The 24,138-nt window shown below is 45.2% G+C and overlaps 1 protein-coding gene across 3 annotated transcripts in view; it reads right to left on the reverse strand.

Moving 5' to 3' along the window:
• Positions 1-22,860, reverse strand: part of LOC119372419 (mitogen-activated protein kinase 14) — a 120,381-nt gene extending 97,521 nt beyond the window's left edge. For 2 of the 3 annotated variants that reach the window (XM_037642897.2, XM_037642899.2), the window contains exons 1-2: positions 22,775-22,843; positions 15,415-15,494 (exon numbers count right to left, since the gene is read on the reverse strand). In XM_037642897.2, coding sequence (XP_037498825.1) covers positions 15,415-15,494; positions 22,775-22,820 — 126 coding nt within the window. In that variant the 5' untranslated portion in view covers positions 22,821-22,843. Of the gene's footprint in view, positions 1-13,920; positions 14,001-15,414; positions 15,495-22,774 lie in introns of all 3 variants that reach the window. The other variant, XM_049420261.1, reaches the window with a different exon arrangement.
• Positions 22,861-24,138: the final 1,278 nt, after the last annotated feature.

Genomic DNA, 24,138 nt, shown 5'->3' on the forward strand with positions numbered 1-24,138 from the left:
GCAAAAGGCACAAAACACTAAGGTGATGGGAGACTTCCATGCGAAAGTAGAAAGAAAACAGAAAGCAGCAGTTGGCAGCTGTGGTACTGACTGTGCATATACAAGAGGAGATATGGAATTCGCAGAAAGAAATAGACTCTACATCATCAGCAGCTTCTTCGGACAAGCATAAAGATACAAAGTGAACATGAAGCAGTGCTTGTGGAGAAACAAAAAAAAATAAATGGATTTTATATTGTGCAGAGACGCAGGCATAGTACAGGACACAAGAGTAGTGGGTAGGGCATGGAGCAAGAAACATTTAGAAGGTGTAACTCCGCTACTTCAGGCAACCAGATAATGTCCCGCTCCCGGAGAGCCCCACCACGCCAGCGGCTTCTGGTGGCAGACAATGAAGTTGGTGCCGTTTCGGTTGCCAAGGGAACCAGTCACACGTGGAGCACGTTCACTTGCATTCATTTCTTGCTTCATCGCCGTGACCTCCTTGTGTAATGTCACAGAAACTAACGCCAACAAAAAAAAAAAGAAGAAACTTGCACTGGGGCGCGCAAGACTTGATAACGGCAAAGCTGGTCCATTCAAGTAGGAGGCTTTATAGGCTAATGCTGGGTGACTTGGCTAATGCTAGGTTTCAAACTTGGTTTAAGCAAGGCTATTATTCAACTTTTGATGGCTCTTGGATCGACGAGCTTCACTGTTGTCAAGTCTTGCGCAGCCGAGTGCAAGCTTCATTTCTTTAAACTTGGCGCAGTTATGCTTAGTCATTTCGACAGCTTCGACGTGGCTCCTCCGCAGCTGTTGCTATGGCACATGCGCAGCTTGGCATGACGTCACATCAGCCGTCACGGTAGCTAGGCGCAGTGGATTCCGTTGAAGAGGCGGCTTGACGGCGGTTTCTCCGTTGCTACTGCTTCGGCACATGTGTGGCTTGGCAGGACCGCCATACCTGGTGGTGCGGTAGTGAGGCGAGGCAAGGCCAGGTGGTGTGCAGCTGTGGCACCGGTGGTTGCTAGGCAACGATGCAGCAAGGTTTCTTGCAGGGAACAGCCATTTTTATGCTGGGCTTAACAGCTTCGCAGTTAAAAAAGCAAAGAAAGAAAGATTATGTGTCCACTGACGGGAACGCTGAACATCTGCTCACAAATGCTGCCAGCGGGCACGCACGGGTGTGCTCGCCTAGCTTTACTCACCTAAACCTGCTTGCGCACCCGATAGTGTTTTTTGTTTTCCGTTTTCCTGCACCATGGTTGCGGCTTCCCGCCACATGGTGCCATTAGTTAAAGTGCCTCCGCCAGCGCATGCTATTTTTGTGACTTTATCTGGTTGCCCACGGACGCTCCTTCCAATGGGAGTATCACCTCCTAAATATTTCTTGCTCCGTAGAGTAGGGTAACACGGAACGATCACAGGTTAGTCATTCGGTTGATTGCCCTTGAAAACAAACACAAAGCACAAGAACAAACTAATGGCATAGTGGGAATGAACGCGACAGCAACCATGCTGCCTTCTGAAGCAGCAACTGGAGTTGGATCAACAAGCAAAAAGCTCTCTCAAGTCACAAAACACCTAACGTGCGAGGGGTATTCAAAAAGTAATTTGTTCATATTTAAATATTTACACATCAGAATAGATTTATTTGTGCAGCGCCAACTGTTAATTCTTCGCGAAGGTAGTGAAGTTATTGTCCCGACCCAGTTGTCGTCTGCTTTTCGGGGAATGAAAATGACAATGCCTGCGAAAATCGCTTCTCCCACCTCATTTGAAGTGCGAGCTGTAATTCGATTTTTGCAGGCAAAAGGATCATCACGTTCCCAAGTTTGTGGGGAGTTGTGCCTAGTTCATGTACCTGAAGTGATGAGTGAAGTAAAGGTAAGGAAATGGTGTCGAGATTTCATAAATGACCACAAAAAAGTGCACGACGACGAGCAAAGTAGCAGGCCCAGAATCAAGACTGATGAAACTGTTCAACAAGTGGACCGGGAATTGCGATTAGATCGATGACTGACAGTTAGTGGTCTGTCAGATGAATTTCCTCTTGTCGGCCGCACTACAATTTGCACGACTGTAAATGAAGAGCTCATATATCACAAAGTGTGTGCAAGGTGGGTACTAAAAATGCTTACCAACCAATACAAACAGCAAAGAAATCCCAGGCAGCAAACTTCTATGCAGAGAAACTAAAGAAACTGATGCAGTGGTACGAAAAGTGCTTAGAAGTTAACGGTGATTATGTAGAAAAGTGAAGTAGGTTTGTACTGAACTAAACCCACCAGTAAAAACTATTAGTAACGAATATTTATTTTTTGGGGACCAAACGACCCCCTTTATGAATAACCCTCGTAATTTAGAGAAAACAAAGACCAATTGCTGGGCCCTCTGTCCTTTTCGCCTTCCCACTACTCTCGTGCGCGCTCGAGCAGTGCTCTTACGCTCGGCCACACTGCAACACTGCATGGCGAGCTGCCAAATTGTCAGGTGGAATTGGCTGTTCCTTGGAGGTCTTTGCAGATCTCGGTTCCACTGCGACTGGGTATGTTCCACTGCGACTGGCGGACGGCACTGACTATTGCAGGAAAGTCACGTTTCTGAACACACTGCAGGAAATTCACAATGAATGCAGGACAACTGCATTGATGTGCTGTGGCCACAGACAGACCGCCTGAGCTGTAGTTGCACGCGTATCAGCAGCTGTGGAGCTGATAGATCGAATCTTATTGATGCACTCCTACCGCAGGAGCTAGGTGAAATTCCACGTGTTGCAGTCATCCATGGGTCCTATTTTAGGACCCAACACAGGAAAGAGCTCTACATGCTTTGAAGACAGTGGTCTCTTGTGAGTCTTGCAGGCATGCTTCTAGCACATGGATAGATTTCCAATTCAATTGGCAGTAATTGTTGCGTGGGTTCCGTTTAATGAGACGTTGCACAACAAGCAACGAATGTTTGCTCACTTAGCCTGCTCGACGTCAGTGCAGGTGACTTCGACGGGATGACAGCGTGCATGTTCAGGTAGACTTCCTCTAGCTGGAGCATGTCAAGTCTGTGAGGAGCTGTTGCGCCCAGATGACTACGTGACTGTGAACTCTGAGCCCAATTATCCAACTGCAGTGGATGGTAAAAGGTGATCTTAGCCTCTGCAAGCGATGTTGTAGCATCATTTTTCAACGCAGAGCCAGAGATCCACAGTGAATTTCAAGCAGCTATGGCTGAAGCCATGGTACACATGTACAGTAGGACAGTTCGAGATGCCCTGTGTCGCTGGGCTACAGGTCACGAGGACAAGACACATACACAGCTCTGACTAACAACCATATTGCGACGTGCGTTTCTTTTTGTATCTTTATGTAGCAGGTCCGTTACACGTATAACCACTGCCTTGCGCAAACCACGTTCGGATGTCTTTGATGCTTCCAGGTTATTTTAGAATCTTCTGATAAGCTAGAGCATACAACGCGAGCAGTAGAGTTTATTCTGGAACTGACCCAGCTACAAACGATAACTCTGGAACCTTCAATGCCACAGGTATAAAATGCCGATGCGCTTTACTGCTGATCAGATTACTCGACGGCCGACGACTGTTCTTGCCACTAACAGTGTACAGCGTGAATTGCTTGAACCTCGACTTCTCAGCTTCCAGGCACAAGTTCGCCCAAATAAAGAGTTCCGTGTTTCCCAGCCTTGCTGCAGCCTTCTTCACCGTCCTAACCACGTGACAATATTTTATTGCGTTTGCATGTCTTGAGTCCACACCTTAATGCGTTTACACATCTTGAGTCCCCCTTCGCATTGCCATATCTGAATAACAGTCAATGAACTTTATTTATGAATTGTCCTGAGGAGCCGATTCCTTCAAGAGGGATGGTTGGCTGTGGGCCGCACCCACGTGGGGACAGGAAGGGCGAGCCCCTCCGCCAAACTGCGGGCCCCCTGGACAACCCGGATTTGGACCTCCCGGTACAAGCTGGTGATAGCCGTCCTCCAGGCGTCCTCTGTGCTGAGAGGCTCGCCATCGCACAGCGCCGTGCATTGCCAGAGCATGTGGGGTAACGTGCATAGTCTCTCGTCGCAATGAGGGCAGTGCAGCTTTATGCTGTCAAAAAACTTGCTGTACACTAAAAGCGACGGGTAAATACCCATTTGCAGCATTCTCAAAGTGACTGACTGGGTCCTCGAGAGTTGCGGGTGCGGGAGCGGAAAGCTACACCTGGCCAATTAATAATGTTTGGAAATTTCACTAAAGGTGAGGAGCGAATTAAGCTGCCGGATGCCATCTCCAAAATTAGAGGCCGACTGCCCGTCACGGTGGGACAGTTTGCGTGCGCGGGCATGGGAAAGCTCATTGGCATTGGGGATAACAGGGTGGACATCCTTGCCCATGTGGGCAGGAAACCAGGTGATGTTGCCGTTGATTTCTGTGCAATTTGGACTTTTGGTAAGAATATGGGTCGCCTGCTCACAAACTGACCCAGTCATGAACGCTCGTGCGGCAGCCCCGAGAGTCAGTGAAAATGCGCGTGTGTATGGGAATCGCTACGGCCAGTGCTATAGCAGCCTGCTCTGCCCTGGCCGGCGTGGTAGCTCGAAGAGATGCTGCTGAGAGGAGTTTACATCATACAATGCAACCAGCAGCTGTTTTGCGTCAACATTACCGCTCTCCCCATCCTCTAACCAATTGTCCCGGCCTATATCAACCGGCTGCAAGAAAATAAACATTGTGGTTATTCAGCCATGATGCGCGTGTTGTGTCATTCATGTCAGTGGCGACAAAGATGGGATGACAGTAAGTGTGCTGGGATTCATGAGGCCGCAACGGGGCGACAGAAAGGGACCTACGACGCAGACCTACAACGCAGACGCAGATGAACGTGGCTGAGGCAGAGATGAAACAAGCTGGCATTCTCCTTTGCACAAAGGATGCATGAGATAACATCGCCTCGCGTGCGAGGCCTGCGTCGATTGCTTCTCAAGCAGAGAATAAACGCCCCGTCTGTCTTTCATCGGCGAAGGAGAATGAAGGGAACCGGAGGAGGGGGGGGGGGGGAGGAGGGCTGCATTGGTCGAGCAGCGACTGCGAACTTTGATCATAAGGGCACGATTGCTAGAGCTGCCGCTGGCACACGTGCTCTGTGGGCAGACATCCGCGAACGGCCCGCTTACTTCACGGTGAGACGACAGACGGCACGAAAACTGCTTTGCTCCCTAGAGCGGCCGTATTCCCTTACACCAGCATTTTGTACATCAGCATTTTGTTGAGTTGCGTGAGATCGGATCCAAAAGAGTTGGCTGCTAGCCTTGCTTCATATTATATTAAAATTTCTTGCTCTCGCATTCGTTGCCTTGCCCTAGCGGCGAGACCATAGCGAAATGTTTATTTCTCTGTGGCGAAACTGATTTTTTGGCGCCCGTCACCGTCACGGAGAGCCTGCCAGGCGATGATGATGACAGGAGCTCGCTTGGGCGCACCACGTCGGGGATGACAGCGGCACATGGAGGCACCAAAGACCGCTTGGGAGCAGTTTCGGCGCAATAATGCGTTTTGGAACATAATGGCGCAGCAGAAAAGGATTGGCATGGTGCAAATGGCACAGCACCTCCACCCCTGTCCAGAGAGAACCGAGTGAGGCGGGACCCTGAGTGCCAGCTATTATTGCAAACATAGCTGGTGAGCACACAAAACCACGAGCACATGAGCACCGCTTTCTCAACTCTTTTCAACGAAGGCTCCCCGAGTGCTGCTATAATCCCCTCTAGGATGTTGCAAATATGCGTGGCCCCCCGAAAATGCACTGCCGAGGTCAGGACGTCAGCCTTTGTACACCCGTGCAAGTCCATAAAGGATGTGCCTCTCTTTCCGTTGAAAAGGTCTGCTAGGAGAGAGCGCTGGCAGGTATCATGACAGCCAACACAAACTGGTGATACAGGAGGATGGTGGTTGTTTACATTAAAACCAAGTTGGCGTCGATGTCGTGAGGTGGGACATTTCATGTGCAGTTGTGCGACACGCACTTTAAAATTGATTTTAAATATGTTCCAAGCTACATCAGCCGTTGACATTTTGTAGATGATGTGTGTATGTGTCCACACAAATTATCTTGTTATTACAAGTTACCTTGCTTTCAAAGCTTTGTGACAGTGTTTCTTGTGCACTGGCTGAATGACAAGTTTAAGGAAGTGTTGCTTTGGTGCTCGACAGCTCCTTATTCTGTGCTGGTATTCCTTCAGATCCGATGAAACTTCTTGCCACTGCGGAATTTCCCAAACCAATGACAATGAAAGAACTTCGTAGCTTTCTCAGCCTCTGTGTTTTCATTGATTCATCCACAATTCTGCCTCAATCTTAGCACCTTTGACCGAGTTCCCCTGTGGTAGCTGTGACTTTACAAGATGGTCATTCGTACAAGACGATGCATTCACCACACTCCACTGGATCAATCGAAAGGAAATAAATAGTTCTTATACGGCAAGTTTTATCATTACAATCTTTGTTTTAAGGAAGAAAATAATTTTTGAAGTTCACCGTTGATGGCTATCTTCACATTCGGTCATACGACAGCTTCCTCACTGAAGTACTCCAAAAATGATTTTCTTCCTTAAAACAAAAATTGTAATGAGAAAACTTGCCATATAAGAACTATTATTTCCTTTTGATTGAGGTATGAAGCTGATTTTCATTTGGAGCAACATGTGGTGTAAACTGCATCTCAATGTGGACCAAAATGATGATTTTCTCAAATTTGCGATTTTTTTCTCCTAAAATTTAGAAACATCAGTGGTCTGAAAATATGTTTAATGCGAAATATACCATCTATACAGTAAGCATTCATTACTCAGATATTCATACGTAGCACGATCTAAAGTAAAAAAATGGAAACATTTTTTTTTTTTCTAATACATTTGATATGGTCACCAAAATGGCAGGGCCGTTTGGTGTGGAATCACCCCGCTGTCTTCTCACACCACCAGGAATGCTGCGACATTTTGACATTCTCCATCCGAAAGATGTACACATGGACACAAGTGGTTTTGATCTTGGCGCTGAGTTAGCACAGCGTAAACTTGGATTTGTCAAGTACGTAGTCACCTATGGCAGTCGTGCGCTCACCAAAGCCAAAGCCAGCAATTCTGCTCCTGAAAAATGCTGTCTCAGCAGCACATGGGCCACAAGGAAGTTTTAAACCTATTTTCATGACCACAGATTTAGCACGGTTACGTACTGCCACGCATCGTTTTGGCTTTCTTCCTTGAAAGATCCATTCGAATGGCTTGCCCGTTGGGAACTAAAGCTCCAAGATTCATGTCAATTACCACGCTGTGCAAAAAGAAAAAGACGTGGACACTCTGACGCAAACACTGATGTGATGTGTGCCCAGCTACGATGCATCCTCGCCCTCTGTCAGCCTTCTGGAGCAAAGGTAGCAGCCCTGGGTCACTTCCCTTATGAATTTGTCACGTGGGCCTCCACCACACCCAATCCCTAGAAAACTGCGCCGTCAAATACATCATTTCAGTTTTCGGCATGGCCTGCTGTGCCTTTCCAAAGGACACAAATGGTTATCCCCCAACATCTCTGTTCAGTGACGCGCCTCCTTTCACGCCGATCCACAGCACACACATGCTGGAGTATTCAAAACTTACCAGCACTGGCCTTTGCCATGCATGGAGTGTGGCGTCCAGCGCTACCTCCATTGCTGTTGCCAATGCCAGAAGAATCCCCACCCTGCTCTGCTGCAGCTTTTACCTTGTCCTGTCTTTTGACCGCATCGGACCTCTTCCCACCACTTCTGCTGAAAACTGCAGGCTGATCGTTGCCATCGATCACCTCAAGCACTACACAGAAACCTCACCACTGTCGTCAACGTAGGCCAGTGACACGAGTTTTTATTTTACACCGCTTTGCTCATGCAGTGATGCTACCGAGGACTTCTGATTTGGAGCAATTTCTGAAGCAGCAATATTTTCATTTTGGAGCACTTTGGAGCAGCAAAAATTTCCATCTTGTAGCACTTTGGAGCTGGTAATTTTGCATATGGGAGCACTCTCGTGCAGCTAACTTCACATCCTGGAGTACACTGGAGAATGAAGTTGCATTTACATTCAAGCACATGAATAATTATTATGGGGCTCTTATGAAGAACTAGAAGTATTTAGATTTATTTCAAATCCCATGGAGAAAGTCATCTCAGAAGCACTCCATATTTCACTCGATAATGCAAATATAAGGGCAACACGCACTTGTGTGTTCTGGAATAACCACTTCAGCGGTTTTTTTTTTTCGACACTAGCAAATGACTGGATCTTGAAAATTGCACTTTATGAAATAACATTCTAAATACATCCATGTGGTTACCAGCAGAAGTGGTAGACAAATGCTGCAACATACAACATTGACTCAATGCTAAAGAGTCACACTCTCGCTAATGCATTCCCCTAAGACAACTCAAAGGCGAAAGCCAGGTTCTTTTTCTCCTTGCTGGCCGCAACATGATATTACTTAGCTAGGCTCAGAGAGCCCTTTTCCAACACTCCTTTCCCTCTCTTTGTGCTGTAGCAAGACCAGTCTCACAGTGTTTCCAGACTATCGTTTGCGCACGCAAACGATAGTACAATGGCGCAAACGCCAGGACAATGGAGATCCGCTTTAAATTGGGCTTCCGTGAAAGTGTCAGAAAGTGACTTTTACGGGGGATTACATGATATAACAAACCTCGTTTTCCCTTTACAGCGAAGATGTATATGGCTAGGACATGGACATTCCACTTGTACGCCGAAAACCGCTAGTGCCCTCTAAGGAGCAGTGCAGAATATAATGTCTATTGAAAGTTAACAGCACTGCAGTTAAAAACCTGGCCTTACATGCCAAACTGGCCTCCACCATGTTATGTCTGTGCTGTGCGCTAACAGCTTCGCTGGTCGTCCAGCTTAGAGAGTGGTTCCTGGTTTTTTTGGTTTTTTTTTTTGCGATAGCAATTATACTGACACTCTCGACGGGTTTTTGGCGTTGCAGTCATTTTCAGTACAAAGTCGAAATTGATAACATCACCCCGTGCATAATAACATTTCCCCGCGCACCATATGTTCTACCCGCGACTAAAAGCTCGCGAGCGCTTAAGACGAACACGGATGAAGCGGAGATGAAACGAGCTGGCCGTCTCCATCGCACGGAGGGCGCATGCGATAACATCACCCCTCATGCAAGGCATGCCGTCAATTGCTTTTGAAGCAGAGACGAAACACCCCCCCCCCTCGCCTGTTGTGTGGGGTTCGGAACCCTGTAATGCCCACTGATCATATTTTATACATTAAATATAATGCCTCAAAAGAGGTAAAAAAGCCGTCAAAGCTTCATAGAAAAGCCGTTATTGGATATTTAACATGTTATAATTAAGTTACACTGAGTTACTCATTTAATCAAATTATGAGTAATCAAGTTATGTTCAAAATAAAATTTCGCCCTTTTTTTCTTAAAATGAACTCTACAAGAAGAGTATATATGGTGAGTGTTTTCTCACAATTTTTTACAAGGCAGAACGCCTTTTGGGCATTACAGGGTTAAGGAGCATGAAGGGGCAGAATGCATGAGAAGTGCGTGTGTGTGGGAGAAGGGGGGTGCGCAGTCGCTGGCGTGCGCGCTATCTCGACAGGCATCAGGAGACTGGTCGTAAAGTTGCTGTGCTCTCAACACTTACTTCGTGTTTACAGAACCTAAAGCACGAAAACCACTTCAGTCCCTGGAACCACTTCAGTCCCTGGAGCAGCCGCGTCCCCTTAAACCAGCGGTTTGTTGAGTTACGCGAGATCGCATACAAATGAGTTGGCTGCTAGCGTTACTTCGTATAGCAATACAATTTGTTGCTATTGCATGCACTGCTTCGCTTTTAAGCAAAACTGATTTTTTTAAACCTTCAGTTATTGACCCTAGAGAGCGAGGGGCGGACGTGTAACATAGCGTAGCAGCTTCACAATCGGCCTCCTGACGCAAGGGCAGTCAGTGACGGGCCCGCTACTGACAGCTGCGCATATTAAAACCGTATTGCGGCTGCTCCAACCAGGAGGCATGCTTTTATTAATGAGAGGACATTTAAAAAAAAAGCTAAACATTCGAATTGGGGCCCTAACGCTCACGAGCTCGAAAGGACAGGGTCTTTTAGGGGGTACTTACCGTAAGAGCGATTACAAACCCAGATGTGCAGGAGGAAGAAAATTACAAAAGAGCTCTTCTGGCTGAAGATCTATGGATAAGTATATTTGAGGAAAAGTATCAACGCGTTCCCACAGTTCGCGTGCTCTTCCATGGATGCGAAGCATGGAAAATTCAATATTGTTCCATATATCTCTCGCTAGCTTTCCCAGATTTCATTCCACGATGTCCAGAAACAGAAGAGACAGACATTTTAGCGGCGTAGTTATTACTGAACATTGCTTTAATTACGTGCCGTGCGACACCTGAAATGAGCTGTCAGCAGCGCTTCTAGAACAAACGACGTCCGCCGATGAATCGCTGAAATACTTTCTCGCTACCGATTGGCCAACGCCTGCTCTAGAGGAGGTGTTGGCGTCACCAGGCTCTGCGGAGGGCTCGTTTTGTCATCGAGCCAACTTGCACAGCGGAAGCTGCGTCGGCACCGAGCATGGCGCTACGGCTTATTCGGGATGCACGGGCAAGCGCTGTTTATTCAGCGGAATAATTCTTAGCTTGTGGTTGTGCCTGGTGGCACCAACATCTAGACGCATATGTTTTGACGCGTCGGCGGTGCATTGCCGGTGATAGACACCCCCAAACACGAGTCTTTGGCAGTTTGGCGATCTTTTGTAGCGTTAGCTACACTTGCCTAGCCAGAGCCAATTTCGCGTGGATCCTCATGAGCCTTGCTGCGCATGCGCGAGGATCAGTGATGTCACACAGCTGGCTCACCGGACACACTAGCGCCGGTGCACGCGCAGCTATTCGCCTTCGCTGTGCAGTCGCCATCTGACACTGCACTGGAGCCGCTTGATAGCGCCTCTAACTGGCGTTTGCGGGTGGGTAACGCCTTGGAGAAGGAGAGCGCAAATGCTGCTCAGCGGCGCAGAAGAGCCGAGAAACTTATCTCATTGGATCCCGAAGTAGTTGCCTGGCAATTAGCGGTTCAGCGTACCAAGAATGAACAGAAGAAGGCTAACAATCCTAGACATTCTGGAAAGCTAAGAATAATCAGCTGAACCTTTGCTAACGCTACGTATATAACGCTACGGGAGGTTACAAGGTTGAGCTAATGCTCAACCTTGTAACCCCCCCCCCCCTTACATAATGCCCTGTTTAGTGTCCTTAAAGGGACACTAAAGAGAAACAATGAATGGGTTTAGATTGATAAAGTGTGCTCGGAGAACTCTTGTGTAGTTTATTTCACCACCATAGGTTTATTATTACAGCAGAAAACCAAGTTCAAAGTTTCATTTTTAAACTTCGCGCCGAACTTTGTAATTCGTGACGTAAAAGGCTTCAAAGAGCATTTAACATATTTTGGCGCCACTGGCTCGACGAAATTTCCACAAACTCGTTATGTCAAGTCTCTGGCCCCCTCAGAGGACAATGTACTTCGATTTAACCGATTAGGAACTACGTAGGCCCAAGCAGGCGCCGTCAGAAATATGTGACGCCACGGCAAATGGTGCGGGAATTCCAAGGTGGCGTCGCCAATTGTATTTTCTTTTTGCGCGTTTTCTCGCTTATTAAGCGTCTTCTCGCAGCAAGCGTGGTGTTTTTGGTATCGTGGCAGACTACTTTACTAATGCAAGAAAAATTGTTTTGCTCTTTAGTGTCCCTTTAAGGGTTACTAAATGATGATGATGATGATGATGATGATGATGATATCCTGGCATAGCCGAGCTAAGCTACTGCAAATTTTCATCTATATTACAGGATGGTGCAGTAAATCCAATTTGGCGCACTTTGGCGCACTTTGGCGCAGTAGTGGAATTGCTGCTCATGGTGCACCCCATTATTTGTGCAGCAACCGCAGATGCTTATTTCTGCCGGGCAATGTTGAATTGCTTGTAAAGGAATGCCATGTCACTCATCAGACCCCCACTAATACCATCCATGGAATTTAATTGAATATCAGGTGATATACTGTCAATGCAAGTCATTTCCAATCCCTCAAATTTGGACTGTGTTCCCACCTCTGTGATGTATGTATATATTACTTCTATGCACACCACCAGAGGATTCTTGTCATACTCTATGGATGCGAGCCCCCCTGCATGCCAGACTGCCATGATGTTGGCCACAGTTTCCAAGCAGCTAAATATGCAGAAGACCGTCACCAGGTTGCCCTCTTTTTTGCCACTATTGACCAGCCCTGGCAGGCTCGAAGCCTCCTGGTTCACTTTTGTGGCCGTGGATTCCTTCAGCCACCTCTGCTCAAAGACTTCTTCCCAAGTAACACAGCCCTTAGCGTGTTGGTAAAACTATCATCGCCTGTGAATTACATCATCGAGCACAATGGACGCAAGACAATGCATACAGACTGCAACAATCTTCTGCCCCTGAGACCCCAGGAGGGCTCCATTCCAGAGTGGCAGTCAGTGCAGTGAAGAGGATCGGTGCCACTCCAAAAGGCAGAGAGAAAGAAGAGAGCCCTGTTTGAACACTTGCATCTACTCTGCCACTGCCAGTTGACATGCCATGACAGCTTCTACGGTTTTTCTCAAGAACAACCTCAACCGGGAAAGTATTAGTTGAATGGAAAGTGCGACTCTATGATGCAGGATCACTGCAGCCGCACATTATGGAATAATGCTTTCTGAAGCACCAAGCGCTTGTGATGCAGAAACCGAACTTTAAGGTGCCTTCTCTCAAGCTCTGAAGTACGCTACAATCTATTCTGTTGCAGCCTCAGTTAAAAAAAAGTGCATCTGCATGATTAAACATTCTTGTTCATCGTTAAATGCAAATTTTGCTATGTTTTTGCTGTGTCGTGTTCTATGTACATGCGGGCACAAAGTTCCTGGTGCCATGCTACTTATGCCCGAATGGTCTGCCCAGCGAATGATTGAGGTGGATACCTATTCTCAGCTGATGTAATTTTGTGTTGAGGGCTGTCTCTGGGATGCCGCATTAGCCCTGTGGTTCATGTGTAACGCTTACATTAGTGCACAGTACTAGACAAGACAGCCTGACTATGCCCACTGCAGCGTAACAGCCTCTCCCATGTTCCTCTGTTTGCTGCAGCCGCATTATCCCTGCAAACTTCTTAATCTCATCTGCCCGCCTCATTTTCACACTGCCCTGGGCACGCTTGCTGGCTCCTGGAATCTAGTCTGTCACTCTTAATGACAAGCTATATCTTACGAAATGTTTCCTTCAGTTGAAGCTCTGTTTTATTTTAACAAACTGCTGCTATCTCAGCAACTTGAATTAACGAGGTAGCACTGTGTAGGAATGTATCAAAGTACCTTGATAAATAAATCGTGAGTATCAACCAGATGCAATCATTCTGTTAGTCTCTGGTATCAGCATCATAATTACCGATTGCTTCAGTGCCTTGTACCTGTCCTTAGCCGTGCCGTTAGCATGCACAAAGAGACAAGTACGTAGATATTTAAAGCACAGTAAGGCTGGCTAATCCATGGCATAGAGCAACACTCAACTACTGGTGAGATGTCATTAACAATATGATAGAGCTGCCCTTCTGGTAGCTCCCGTGGATAAAAAAAAAGAGAAAGATTTCATAGAATCAGAGGGAACCCGTCCCCACAGAAACTGCTTCAGAACAAAGAGACTGATTTGGTGCTAAAGATGCATGCTCCAAGACAGTGTGTGCCCAGAGGTCAAACCAAAGAGGCATGCTCGCATAAAGGATGCCATGCAAGGTGGAGTTTCACAAAGTGCCGCCAGTAGAAGAAGAGCCTTCAGGACCTTGCGAGACAAGAGGCACGCACCTCTTTGCTAGAGATTTTGGCCAGAAGGTCTCCATCAGGGGTGCCACAGAGCTCCATGATCCTGTTCAGCTGGTTTAAGTCTAGCACACAGGTCAAGGGGCCAAAATGCATCCCATGGAACATCCCATCGCTGTAGTCCAAAGGGCAACTAATGACTTTTCCAAGGCAAAACAGTGTGTCACTGTTTTGTCTACATCACATGCAAGTGTTAGTATCACACTTGAATGTGAACTCTTGCAATTTCAATGCACAAGCCTTCAAAAACATTGCACTGGACATCACAAGAGCATGTACTGTTACAAAGCTGAATACCTTGCAGAAAATCTCAATCCGAGAACACATAACTGCCCAACCTGAACATGCAGTATCGAGTTATTATAGCTACCGAGTAGAAAATTTGTTTTGGCACGCCACTTCAATCCCTTCAGCAGTGGTGTGTACACATCAACTTCGGAGGTGCATCACGCACTGTGTGTTTCTACAAATGACTTGAAACCTAGTGTGCACATTTGTGCAGGCTTCCCGAGTGGACAACTAGCGGTCATTTAACTTCATTGCGCTGTGTATTGCTGCAGAGGATCACTTTGCTGGAGACGGTGCCATGTTCGGCGATCGTTTGATGTGCCGTGTTCCAGAACCAACATCAAGAGTATTATTTTTCTTTGCTCAAAGTGAATGCAACCAAAAAAAAAGTGGGCATGCATTTTGGGCCTAATATTTGATTCTTTTTATCCAATAATTGAAGCTGACTGATTGCAGAATAATTAGATATTTAATTACATGCTAATTAACATTAATTACTAAACCACACAAAACAACACATTCCTTAAATTTCTTTCCTGGAATGTAATGTGAATATGACACATTTACAGACAGTGCATCATAATTTGCGCTTGAAGGTGTTTAACATAGGGGCCAATATTTTTAAGAATGCTAATGTTAGAAAAGTATTACAGCAGTCACAAAGGCACCAAGCTCTGTTCTGTGTGGACATGCTAATGCTTGCCAAGCTGACTACAAATCAAAGCTCGGGGCCACACGCAAGATTATAAAAGGCCATAATGCAAACACTCCCACAACAATGCCTTAAAACACACGTACAAATGCAGCACACCACAAAAGCACAGCTCGGCTGTTTTGCAGGTTAGTCAAGCATACCATGACCGAGCAAAGCAAGCCAGAAGAAAAGTACCTCCTCACTGGTCATTTTCATGAGCAAAGAATCATCAGGCGTTCCCGTAACACTCATGATGTGCATGAGCTGGTCAATGTCTGTCGCCCCCCAAGAAAAAGGGTCAAGGGCAAACCAGTGCTTGGCATCAAAGCACATCAAGCCACAGCTCCCCACACTTTGCGACACTATCAGGTGATGCACCACAACTGCGTTGGGTGCAAACTTCACAGCCTATTCTCCCTGCTACAGCTCAGCGCTGGCACACAATTAGAGCAATGAGAGACAAGATAAAGACACATCCTCGAGGTATGGCAACTCACACTGAGACTGCTAATTTTCTCGAGGAACTCCTCAGATGGCGTGCCCAAGAGCCGAATGATCATGTTCAGAAGGTGGATGTCTGCAGGAGATCACTTGCTAAGGGCTCAACACAAGGCACATATATCACTGCATATGTATAACGTTAAGCGCAGTACTGAATTGACGAGGAGGGGACAGGGAGTGACATACACACTCCCTGTGTCATTTCCTGTCCCGTCCTCGTCAATTCAGTACTGCGCTTAACGTTATACATATGTCGTACCAACAAGGCCAAAGATCCACCTTTGCTAAATATCACTGCAGTTCTATCTTATCAGGCTGCAAAGAGAATCCGTGCTAACTTTTAGCACAAGAAAAAATACAAGTAAGAAGACGACCAAACAAAATGCCACTCTCAACGGGCACCATTTGTGCGGAAAAGGTGTGTGGAACCACACACCTTTTACAGAGAAACATATTAAATAATTCTTAACAGTAAAAAAACACAGACCAGTGCATCAACATATTTTATTTTGTAAAAGCACCAATGCCTTTAGCTGAAGTTCGTGTGAAAAATGTCATTTTGTCCAAAAGCCTTATTGAGCACCTCCATTTATAAGTGCCAATTAAATTACGAAAAATTGTTCCAGAATTGCCAAATTTTTTTATGACGTGAAATGCTTCAGAACATGTTCAAGACAGAAAAATACTTGCGAAAACATTTTACAACAGATAAAATTGCTTTATTTGTCATATTTCGCACCGTCATGTAATGTCCAGGCCCGTAGCCAGGAATCTTTTTTTGGAGGGGAGGGGGCACTTGCTGAAGGCCTTGAAAAACTTCTATTTTCGTTATTCGTTTTCGGTAAACAACCCCCTCGATCAGAATTTCAGAGGTGGGGGGGGGGGGGGCACACCCTAACCCATAGCCATCAAATACCCTATACCTGGGGAATTTGATGTGTATTCCGAAAGAAATTTCTGTAACTTCAGAAAGTAAGGGTTCCATTTGACTTCCACTGGACAAAATGTACTATTCCTCAATAGTTATACGAACTAGTAGATGAGGCTACCATCCTTGTGGTAGCGTTTAAAGCACGGCACTGTGCGTTCAAAGCAAGGCACTCATTTCGCCGTTTAGCGTGCAGACTCCCATTCAATAAAAGTGCCAATCACAGAGCCCATGCTGCCATCTATGTTTTAAATAAAAAAAAAGATCATTTGACAAGCTGGGTTTGTCAAAAGCCTCTTGAAACATTGCTGAAGAACCATGACGAGCACAGCTAGTCATAAGCAAAAAAGTGACGATTTCTCATGACAAGCTCAGCTCGTCATAAGCAGTTAAAGGTCTAAGATGGGAACAAACAGCACTAGACACCAGACAGTAATAGAACGAGAGACTGGGTGTTGAACTAAGAGCCACTAGCTCATTGCTGTGAAATGCAATATATACCGAGTCTGGTCATTCAGAAAGGCATTCCTTAGTGAGGGGAGGGGTGGTATGTGACAATGGGGATAAGAGGCCTCATTCAAGCACAGCCCTACGAGTTCTTAAACAGATTTTTAAAAAGTTTCTGGCAGGATTGGAGTCCAGTGCAAAAAACAAGCTCTCAGCGCTGTGCCACTGGGTGAACAAGGACGGCGAGATAAAAGAAAACTGTGAGAAATAAACAAAGAACCCTTCACATTGGCTAAATTGGCCGATGCTTCAATGACTGCCTAAGCGAGAATGTGTACTTGCTTAAGGGGGGACACTGCTCTTAAAATTTTTTTCTCATTTCTTGATCGATTTTGATTATACTTGGTGAGTTTATGTATATTTGTGTGCTGATTTCAAATATGCAATTATTTTTCTAGAATAGCCAGTAGTTTTTAAAAAATACAAAATATTCCATGTGCCTTTTGGGGAGGAAGATTTTTTTTTAACAGAGAGAGTTACAAAGTAAATCAGCATATTGCAATAACCTGTAATTAGAACTGAGTGCAATGCAACAAAAATGAATGTTCTAAGCCCATTAGAACAAAAGTTACACTATGTTGAACATTCACGAGTGCATCAATTTCAAGCTGGGACTTCTTTCGCGAATGTTCAACATACCGTAACTTTTGTTCGTAACGAATGTTCAACATACCGTAACTAGGCTTGTGCGAATAGTAAATTTTAGGTTCGAAGCGAATTCGAAGCGAATAGTGATTTTGGTCTCGAATCAAATTCGGATATTATATATCACATATTATAAAGAAAAATGAGCATATTTGTCATGACCCAACCAACCTGCACAATGTTTTTTTTTTAAATTATAACAAGGCATGTGCAAATGTAATTCTTTTTGGTTCAAAGGAAGTAGAAGCAACTTTTAATAGTAGCAGGATTTGGCTTTCTGTAGAATGCAAATAATAACCTGTAAAATATGTTACATTTTAAAATTTCCTATACTTGGAGCATATAAGCCGGTATAACAAGTTTTTAAACTTAAAAAATGATGAATCAATGTGAGGGTAATTCATTTAACCTTGAAGTGGGGCTTCGCGGCAGTACGGACTTTTCCTGAAAAGGTGTATTCACGGTATAGCACCCCTCCACTGCAGTGAAACCACCTTTACAGGAGGTTACAAACGGACAATGCGGATTTTTCTTGGAAAGGTGTATTCACGGTATAGCATCCCTTCACCGCAGTGAAACCACCTTTGCAGGGGGGGTTATAAGCGGACTAATATACACCTATTCGTTCATTTCGAATACTTCGAAATTTTCAATAATTTAAATTCAAATCGAAGCGAATTCGAATACTGTATTATTCGTTCGAATATTCGAAGTGCTCGAATATTCACACAAGCCTAACCGTAACCCCTGGTAGAGCCTAGCACGTTCACAGGCAAGCTCCGCAAGGACGTCGATGAATGGGTAAGCAATGGGACAGCTTAGCGTGGCTCTCGAACACTGTGTCCTTCTTGACTCGCTCTTGCGGTTTGACAACCACAAGGATACAATGACAACAACTTCATGTCAGAAATCGGGAAGTGTTTCAGCAATTTTGCTGCGAAGAAGAAGCAAGCGGAGCAAGCACCTCTTCAAAGAGATGATGAAACTTCAGATGAAACATGCACAACCTACATGGAAAGCATAGTGAAGCTATGCAGTAAAGTTAATCGTCGTATGTTGTAGGAGGCCATTTCTTGAAGGAAATCACGGAGGATGCTTATAATTTCCTTATCGGTAAAGGGAGTCTAAGCACGGGCACTAACGTAATACATCACTGCCATGCTTCCGAGGCTTTCAAACTGCGCCACATTGCCCTGAAGTTCGGCCGGCAAACGTGACAACTGTTGCCTAAAGGATGATGCAACCCCACCAGTCGCATTGACCATAAGTGAGTAGTCTTACCTCACCCCATCCTCTGTCCATTGCTGCAACAAGCGTTGAAGAGTATTGATCAATGGAACCGCATCGTTGTGGGCACTAAACTGTTATGCCGCGCATTTGCATGCTTCCAAACACATGAGGATTCCCAGGCAGCATGGCATGCTGGGCCAGTATCGTGTGAACGTAGGTATATAATGGCCCGATGAAAGCCCAGTCAAACCACTACAAAATCAATACTGGCAGAGCCATCCTATGAGGGCACCAACAATGGCCCATTGTTGCCAACCAATATTGGCACCGTCATCCTGTGAGGATGGCAACAATCGCACGTTCTTACCAATGAACACACGATATTGGCACTGCCCTCCTAACAGGAGAGCTACAATGGCCCATTGTTGTCAGTCAATATACGATATTGACACTGCCATAGAGTGAGGATATTGTCAACACATAATGACTGTCACGCCACTGTTAACATTGTCAAGTATACATGATATACATTGGCATGTTAGGGTGGACCAGTCTTGAATCTCTCACCACTAGTTATACGAAAGTCACACCCACAGGGCACTCACTAAAGTCGAACCTCTATTTGACAAAATCCTCGCAATCTATGCACCATTGAAAACCATGTACATTTTCTTGCGACCTAGCGAACTAAATTTGTACTGCATTCCCAATTTAACAAAGTCCTTGCACATCGCACGCATATGCTCGGAGCCCCTTGAGAGGCAGAAAAGAATGAAAACTTTAGGTGACATAAGCAGCGTTTCGCATGCGCCTTTTATTGCACAAATTTTGCTGGCAGGCTTAAATCCGAGGAGCCGAACATACTGCTGACCAACTGTCATGTACATATGAAACCTGCATGTGCTAGCCAGAGTGCTTCAGAAGCTGCGGAACGCGTCACCATGGTGTCACCAGCCTATTAGAGTGGGAAAGCATCAACCAAAAATAGCCGAGCTGGCGGTTTGATCAGGTGCGTAGGTCAAGTTTTCCTGTTTGCGATTCGTGGAGCCCCTTGCATGAGTAACGTTTCGTGCCTTGATGTAAAGCTTAAAATTATCAATGAAGTAATGTGCAGTATAAAGAATGTGGATGTTGCTGAAAGATACGGGATTTCAACCCCAATGTTTATTAGCAAGCAGCAGATCAAGTTAGAGGAGTTCTTCGCTTGCACCTGAATTGAATAGAATTCCTCTGCATTAAGGTCAAATAAATATTCTAGCGTACATGAATCGGCATCATCCCTTCATTTAAGGAGCATCACGCTGCATTGCTGAGTACAATATGACTGTGCTAGTGGCCTGATATCACGCATCAATGCCCTCGTGCATGTCCGCTATCCGGCAAAAGGACAGCCGGTGCTCTTCATAGCGCTATTATTGCACACTCTTATAGCCTGCTTGTGTGGCCTACAAAGTGCCATATGACAGGAGTGAAATGCCATATGCCAGGAGTGCTGTCATCGTTATTTGCACCACTGAAACATACCAATGTCGACTTAATGAAACTCGTCGTTTAACGAAGTTTTCAGCTGCAAGCACTTTGTCATATCGAGGTTCAACTCGATCTTGACTAGTTGTCTCTCAGAGCAAGACAATTCAAGGCAGTCTGGCCACTCAAGCAACGACATCTGTTACCTGCGTCAGATCCCACGACACCCCGTGTTCAAGGATTGTCCAACATCTGCCTCACTGCTTGTCTTGTGGCTAAGTTGAACAAGGACCTTACTGAGTCATTTTGGGCTGCCCATCTGGCACAGTCCGGGCTCCCTGTATTCTTGACCGGTAAGGGCTAAACATAAGTTTCAACAGACAGTGCAATAAAAAGTGGGTGCACAGAGAAGTGCACTCTTTCTTTAATATTGCACTGTCCGTTGAAACATAAGTCATGCTCAGGAGTGCAACAGCCTAAATAGGATTTGGACCAATTTTTGGAGCAGCACAACCCAAGTTTGGAACCTCCATTTAAGAGCCCCAATTCCCAAATTTGGAGCAGTATAAAAAAGGAAGCTTACTTTTAGAACAGAAAACAAAAAAACATATACAAACGATTCAACATCAGCTAACTCGTGCACAGAACACATGGGCTTTGCTATACTTCTACAAAAGTTAAAACCACCCCACAGGGCAAACAATGCTAAAGTCCACATGAGCATTTGCAGAGCCTGTAGAATCCTTTGACAGGTGTGGCGAATGCTAATGTAGACCTGGCTACCTCAAACTTCAGAACATTGATGAAGCAGAGGAGAGAGGGGTGGCAAAAAAAACTAGCGTATGTTTTTATTAATTGTTTTTCAGGACTACAAAAACGTCACAGACAGCTCTGAATGACTGAATTTTGTAGACATCAGCAATCGCAGTAGCACAGTGAAACTTCGACTGAACGAACTTCAAGGAACCTCAGGAAAAAGTTCGCTAAAATGAAAGTTTGCTGAACTGAAACAGCTATGTTGCAATTTGTTATCAGGAACTAAAGAAAACATCAGTTGTTGAAATGAAATTTGAACCCTTTTATTTGCAATGCTGCTTATTTGAATGTGAATTTGTGCTTATTTTTAAAAATGTAGTAATCTTTTGCTGCACTTGTGCACTTAGGACTGAATTGAGTCACTGTGTCCAAGCTTTCATAAACCTTCTCCGGCACAACATTCTGCTGGGCAGTGACGACTTCACTTCTTGCAAGTACATCAGTGTTCCTTCAGCTGAAATTCTTGCTGCTGCTTCCTGAGATAGGACGCTCGGTACAATCTCTTCTGTAGACAGAGTGGCGCATGTCTCAACGTGAGAGTCACAGGTGAAATAGTCCCCAAAATGCGAAGTGTTGTCTCTACCCAGTCTTTCAGACAATTTCTGATCAATACGACGTGAGAAGCCAAGAATGGTTGCTTGCTGGGCTAGTTATTTCATTGCAACACATGTAACAGTGCTATTTTCACTTTCTCTCTGTCGTCACCCTCTCCATCTTTGTGCGCTGTTACATGGGTTACGTGAGAGGCATTGGATTGTGTCACAAAATATGTTCGTAGAACTGAAACGCGCTCCGCGCTGATTTTGTTAAACTGAAACGCGTTAGCATTGACTCCAATGGCGCTTCGACGGGGGATTTAAAAAAAGTTCGTACAATTGAATAGTTCGTTTAACTGACGTCCATTCAAGTGGTATTTTACTGTATTTGTAATTTCATGGTGTGTGCACACGTGTATAATTAGGGAACAACATCTGCTGTGTCCCGTGATAGCAAGCACAAGTAGCCCTTTCTTAATCTTAGTATAATACGACAAAAGTCACTTAAGAAGTGTTCTGCATGCAATAAAACAAGGCCAGGAAACTTTAGAACTATTCTTCTTTATTTTTTTTCTTTCGTGGCTGTTTATTGGGCGACATGGCCGTGCCCGTACAATCGAGAGGATTGCTCAAATTTCTGAAGTCTCCGAGGCAAATAGGGAGGATTGGTAGGCAGGCAAAAGGCTAATGTTTCCATCAAACACACTGGCGGCGCATTCACAACATTTTTTTTGTGAAGCTTCCACTTTAATTTTCAAATGTCCAAGTAGAGCAACAGTAAAACCAACAGAAAAAAACTTTTTGGGAGCCATACTAAAGGCACGCCTATGCGTTTTCTACCCTTTCCTGCAGGCCTGGACTGCAATGGATGATGATCTCCACAGTGCAGGTGGCCAACATGCCCTCTATTTCTTCTTAAAATTAGCACAACTAAGAAAATTTTTATGCTCATTGGGCGTTCTGGCGCAGCATGGCGCCATATCGACAAATTTCACAGTTTTGGCGCAGCTTGACGAAAAAATAACGAACTGTATCAAACTGGTGGTGCTGCTGCCCTCCTGTACCAACAAACCCAACTGTTCACTGGGCTAAACACACAAACTACACCAGCTTGTGTGAGAACAGTGGCAAAAGAACTATTCTGACAAAGCCATGACGCCTGCTTCACATTCGCAACATGAAGCAACTTACTCACCACTTTTACCAAAAGCAAGCATCAAAGGATACGGTCATTGCCCGGAAACAGTGTCTTGCCCGTGATGAGCTCAGCCATGATGCAGCCCACTGACCAAATGTCCACTGCAAGTGCCCCACAGCTGACTCAGTACCACAGAATACTCACTTATGCACAAGTGCAATGTTACAGCCATCTGGTACACCACAGTACGTTTTCTGTACTTAAAGAAAATGAGTATGAATTAGAACAGGACGGAACTTGTGCAGACACAAGGGAGGCTTGTAGTTAGTGTGCAAATAATTTCACAAAATACCTTTGACTAAGAGGTTGAAAATTTCTAACTTGGGAATTTTTCTACACGAAGCCACAAAAAACCATTTCATGTGGCACACATTCTGCACATGATACACAAATTGTTAGTGAGCTGTGTATACTTTATGCCAATTTTAGGATAACCCAGGGATCACTACTTCAATTAGAGTTACCAGTGAATGCTTCTCTCACTAGGAATGTTTGCAGCTTGCTATGTTGCTCACTGGCCAAGGCCCATTGTCAATTAGTTGTATGGTCTCATGAGTCTTCACTTCAATGCACAGTCAGCGTCCTCATGTCATAGAGTTTCCTATAGATACACTAGATGGAACTTTGGCGCTAGTGTCTATGGGAGCTGCAATGCATGGCGCTTCAGCCAGCATGGGAATGATGGGCAGTACACGGATTTGTCTAAACTTCGTTTTTTCGGCTCCGGTTGGCTGTCGCCTGCATCTGCTTTGTCGCAAGACGAAGTTTAGTAAAAGTCAGCAGTTCCACTTTAACCTTTAACCAGTTCCACTTTAACACTTTAACCTTTTTAGGCTCACCAATTCAAATCCGGTCACGAAGTTCACAATGGTCCATTCTTTCATCCGAAAGGAACGCCGAAACACAGCAATAAACAAAGCCACAAGTGCGTTCGAAGCTGTAAGCACAAAGATTAGGCAAATCCGTGTACTACCCATCATTCCCATGGTGGCTGAATGACCGCAGCGCCAGAGTTCCCTCTAGGTAATTGTAGGAAACTCTATGCCTCATGTATCTAACACCAGCTCATAACATGCAAATCAGCTTCTTCGCCTAGAAGACTACTGTCACGTGAGAGGTTATCTTTTTTTTTTATCCTATTAGATATGCAGTGGACATGCAGGACGACTTCTTACTTTTGGTCTCCCCAGTCTCATCTGTTGCCAACATCTGCTCTCTGCTTTAGCCTGCCGAGCAATTTTTTCTCAGATATGACAGCTTGTGGCAACCCAGCTGTCCGGAGCCAGGCCACTCGCTACACCTACTTCAGAGAGGCATGACTTCTTGAAGGTGTTTCTCATGTCAGACAGGGCGATCCTATTTTTTACCAGCTTACAGTGGTTGGAACAGAAGT

This window comes from Rhipicephalus sanguineus, chromosome 10, assembly GCF_013339695.2.
Source record: "Rhipicephalus sanguineus isolate Rsan-2018 chromosome 10, BIME_Rsan_1.4, whole genome shotgun sequence".
Classification (NCBI taxonomy): Eukaryota; Metazoa; Arthropoda; class Arachnida; order Ixodida; family Ixodidae; genus Rhipicephalus; species Rhipicephalus sanguineus.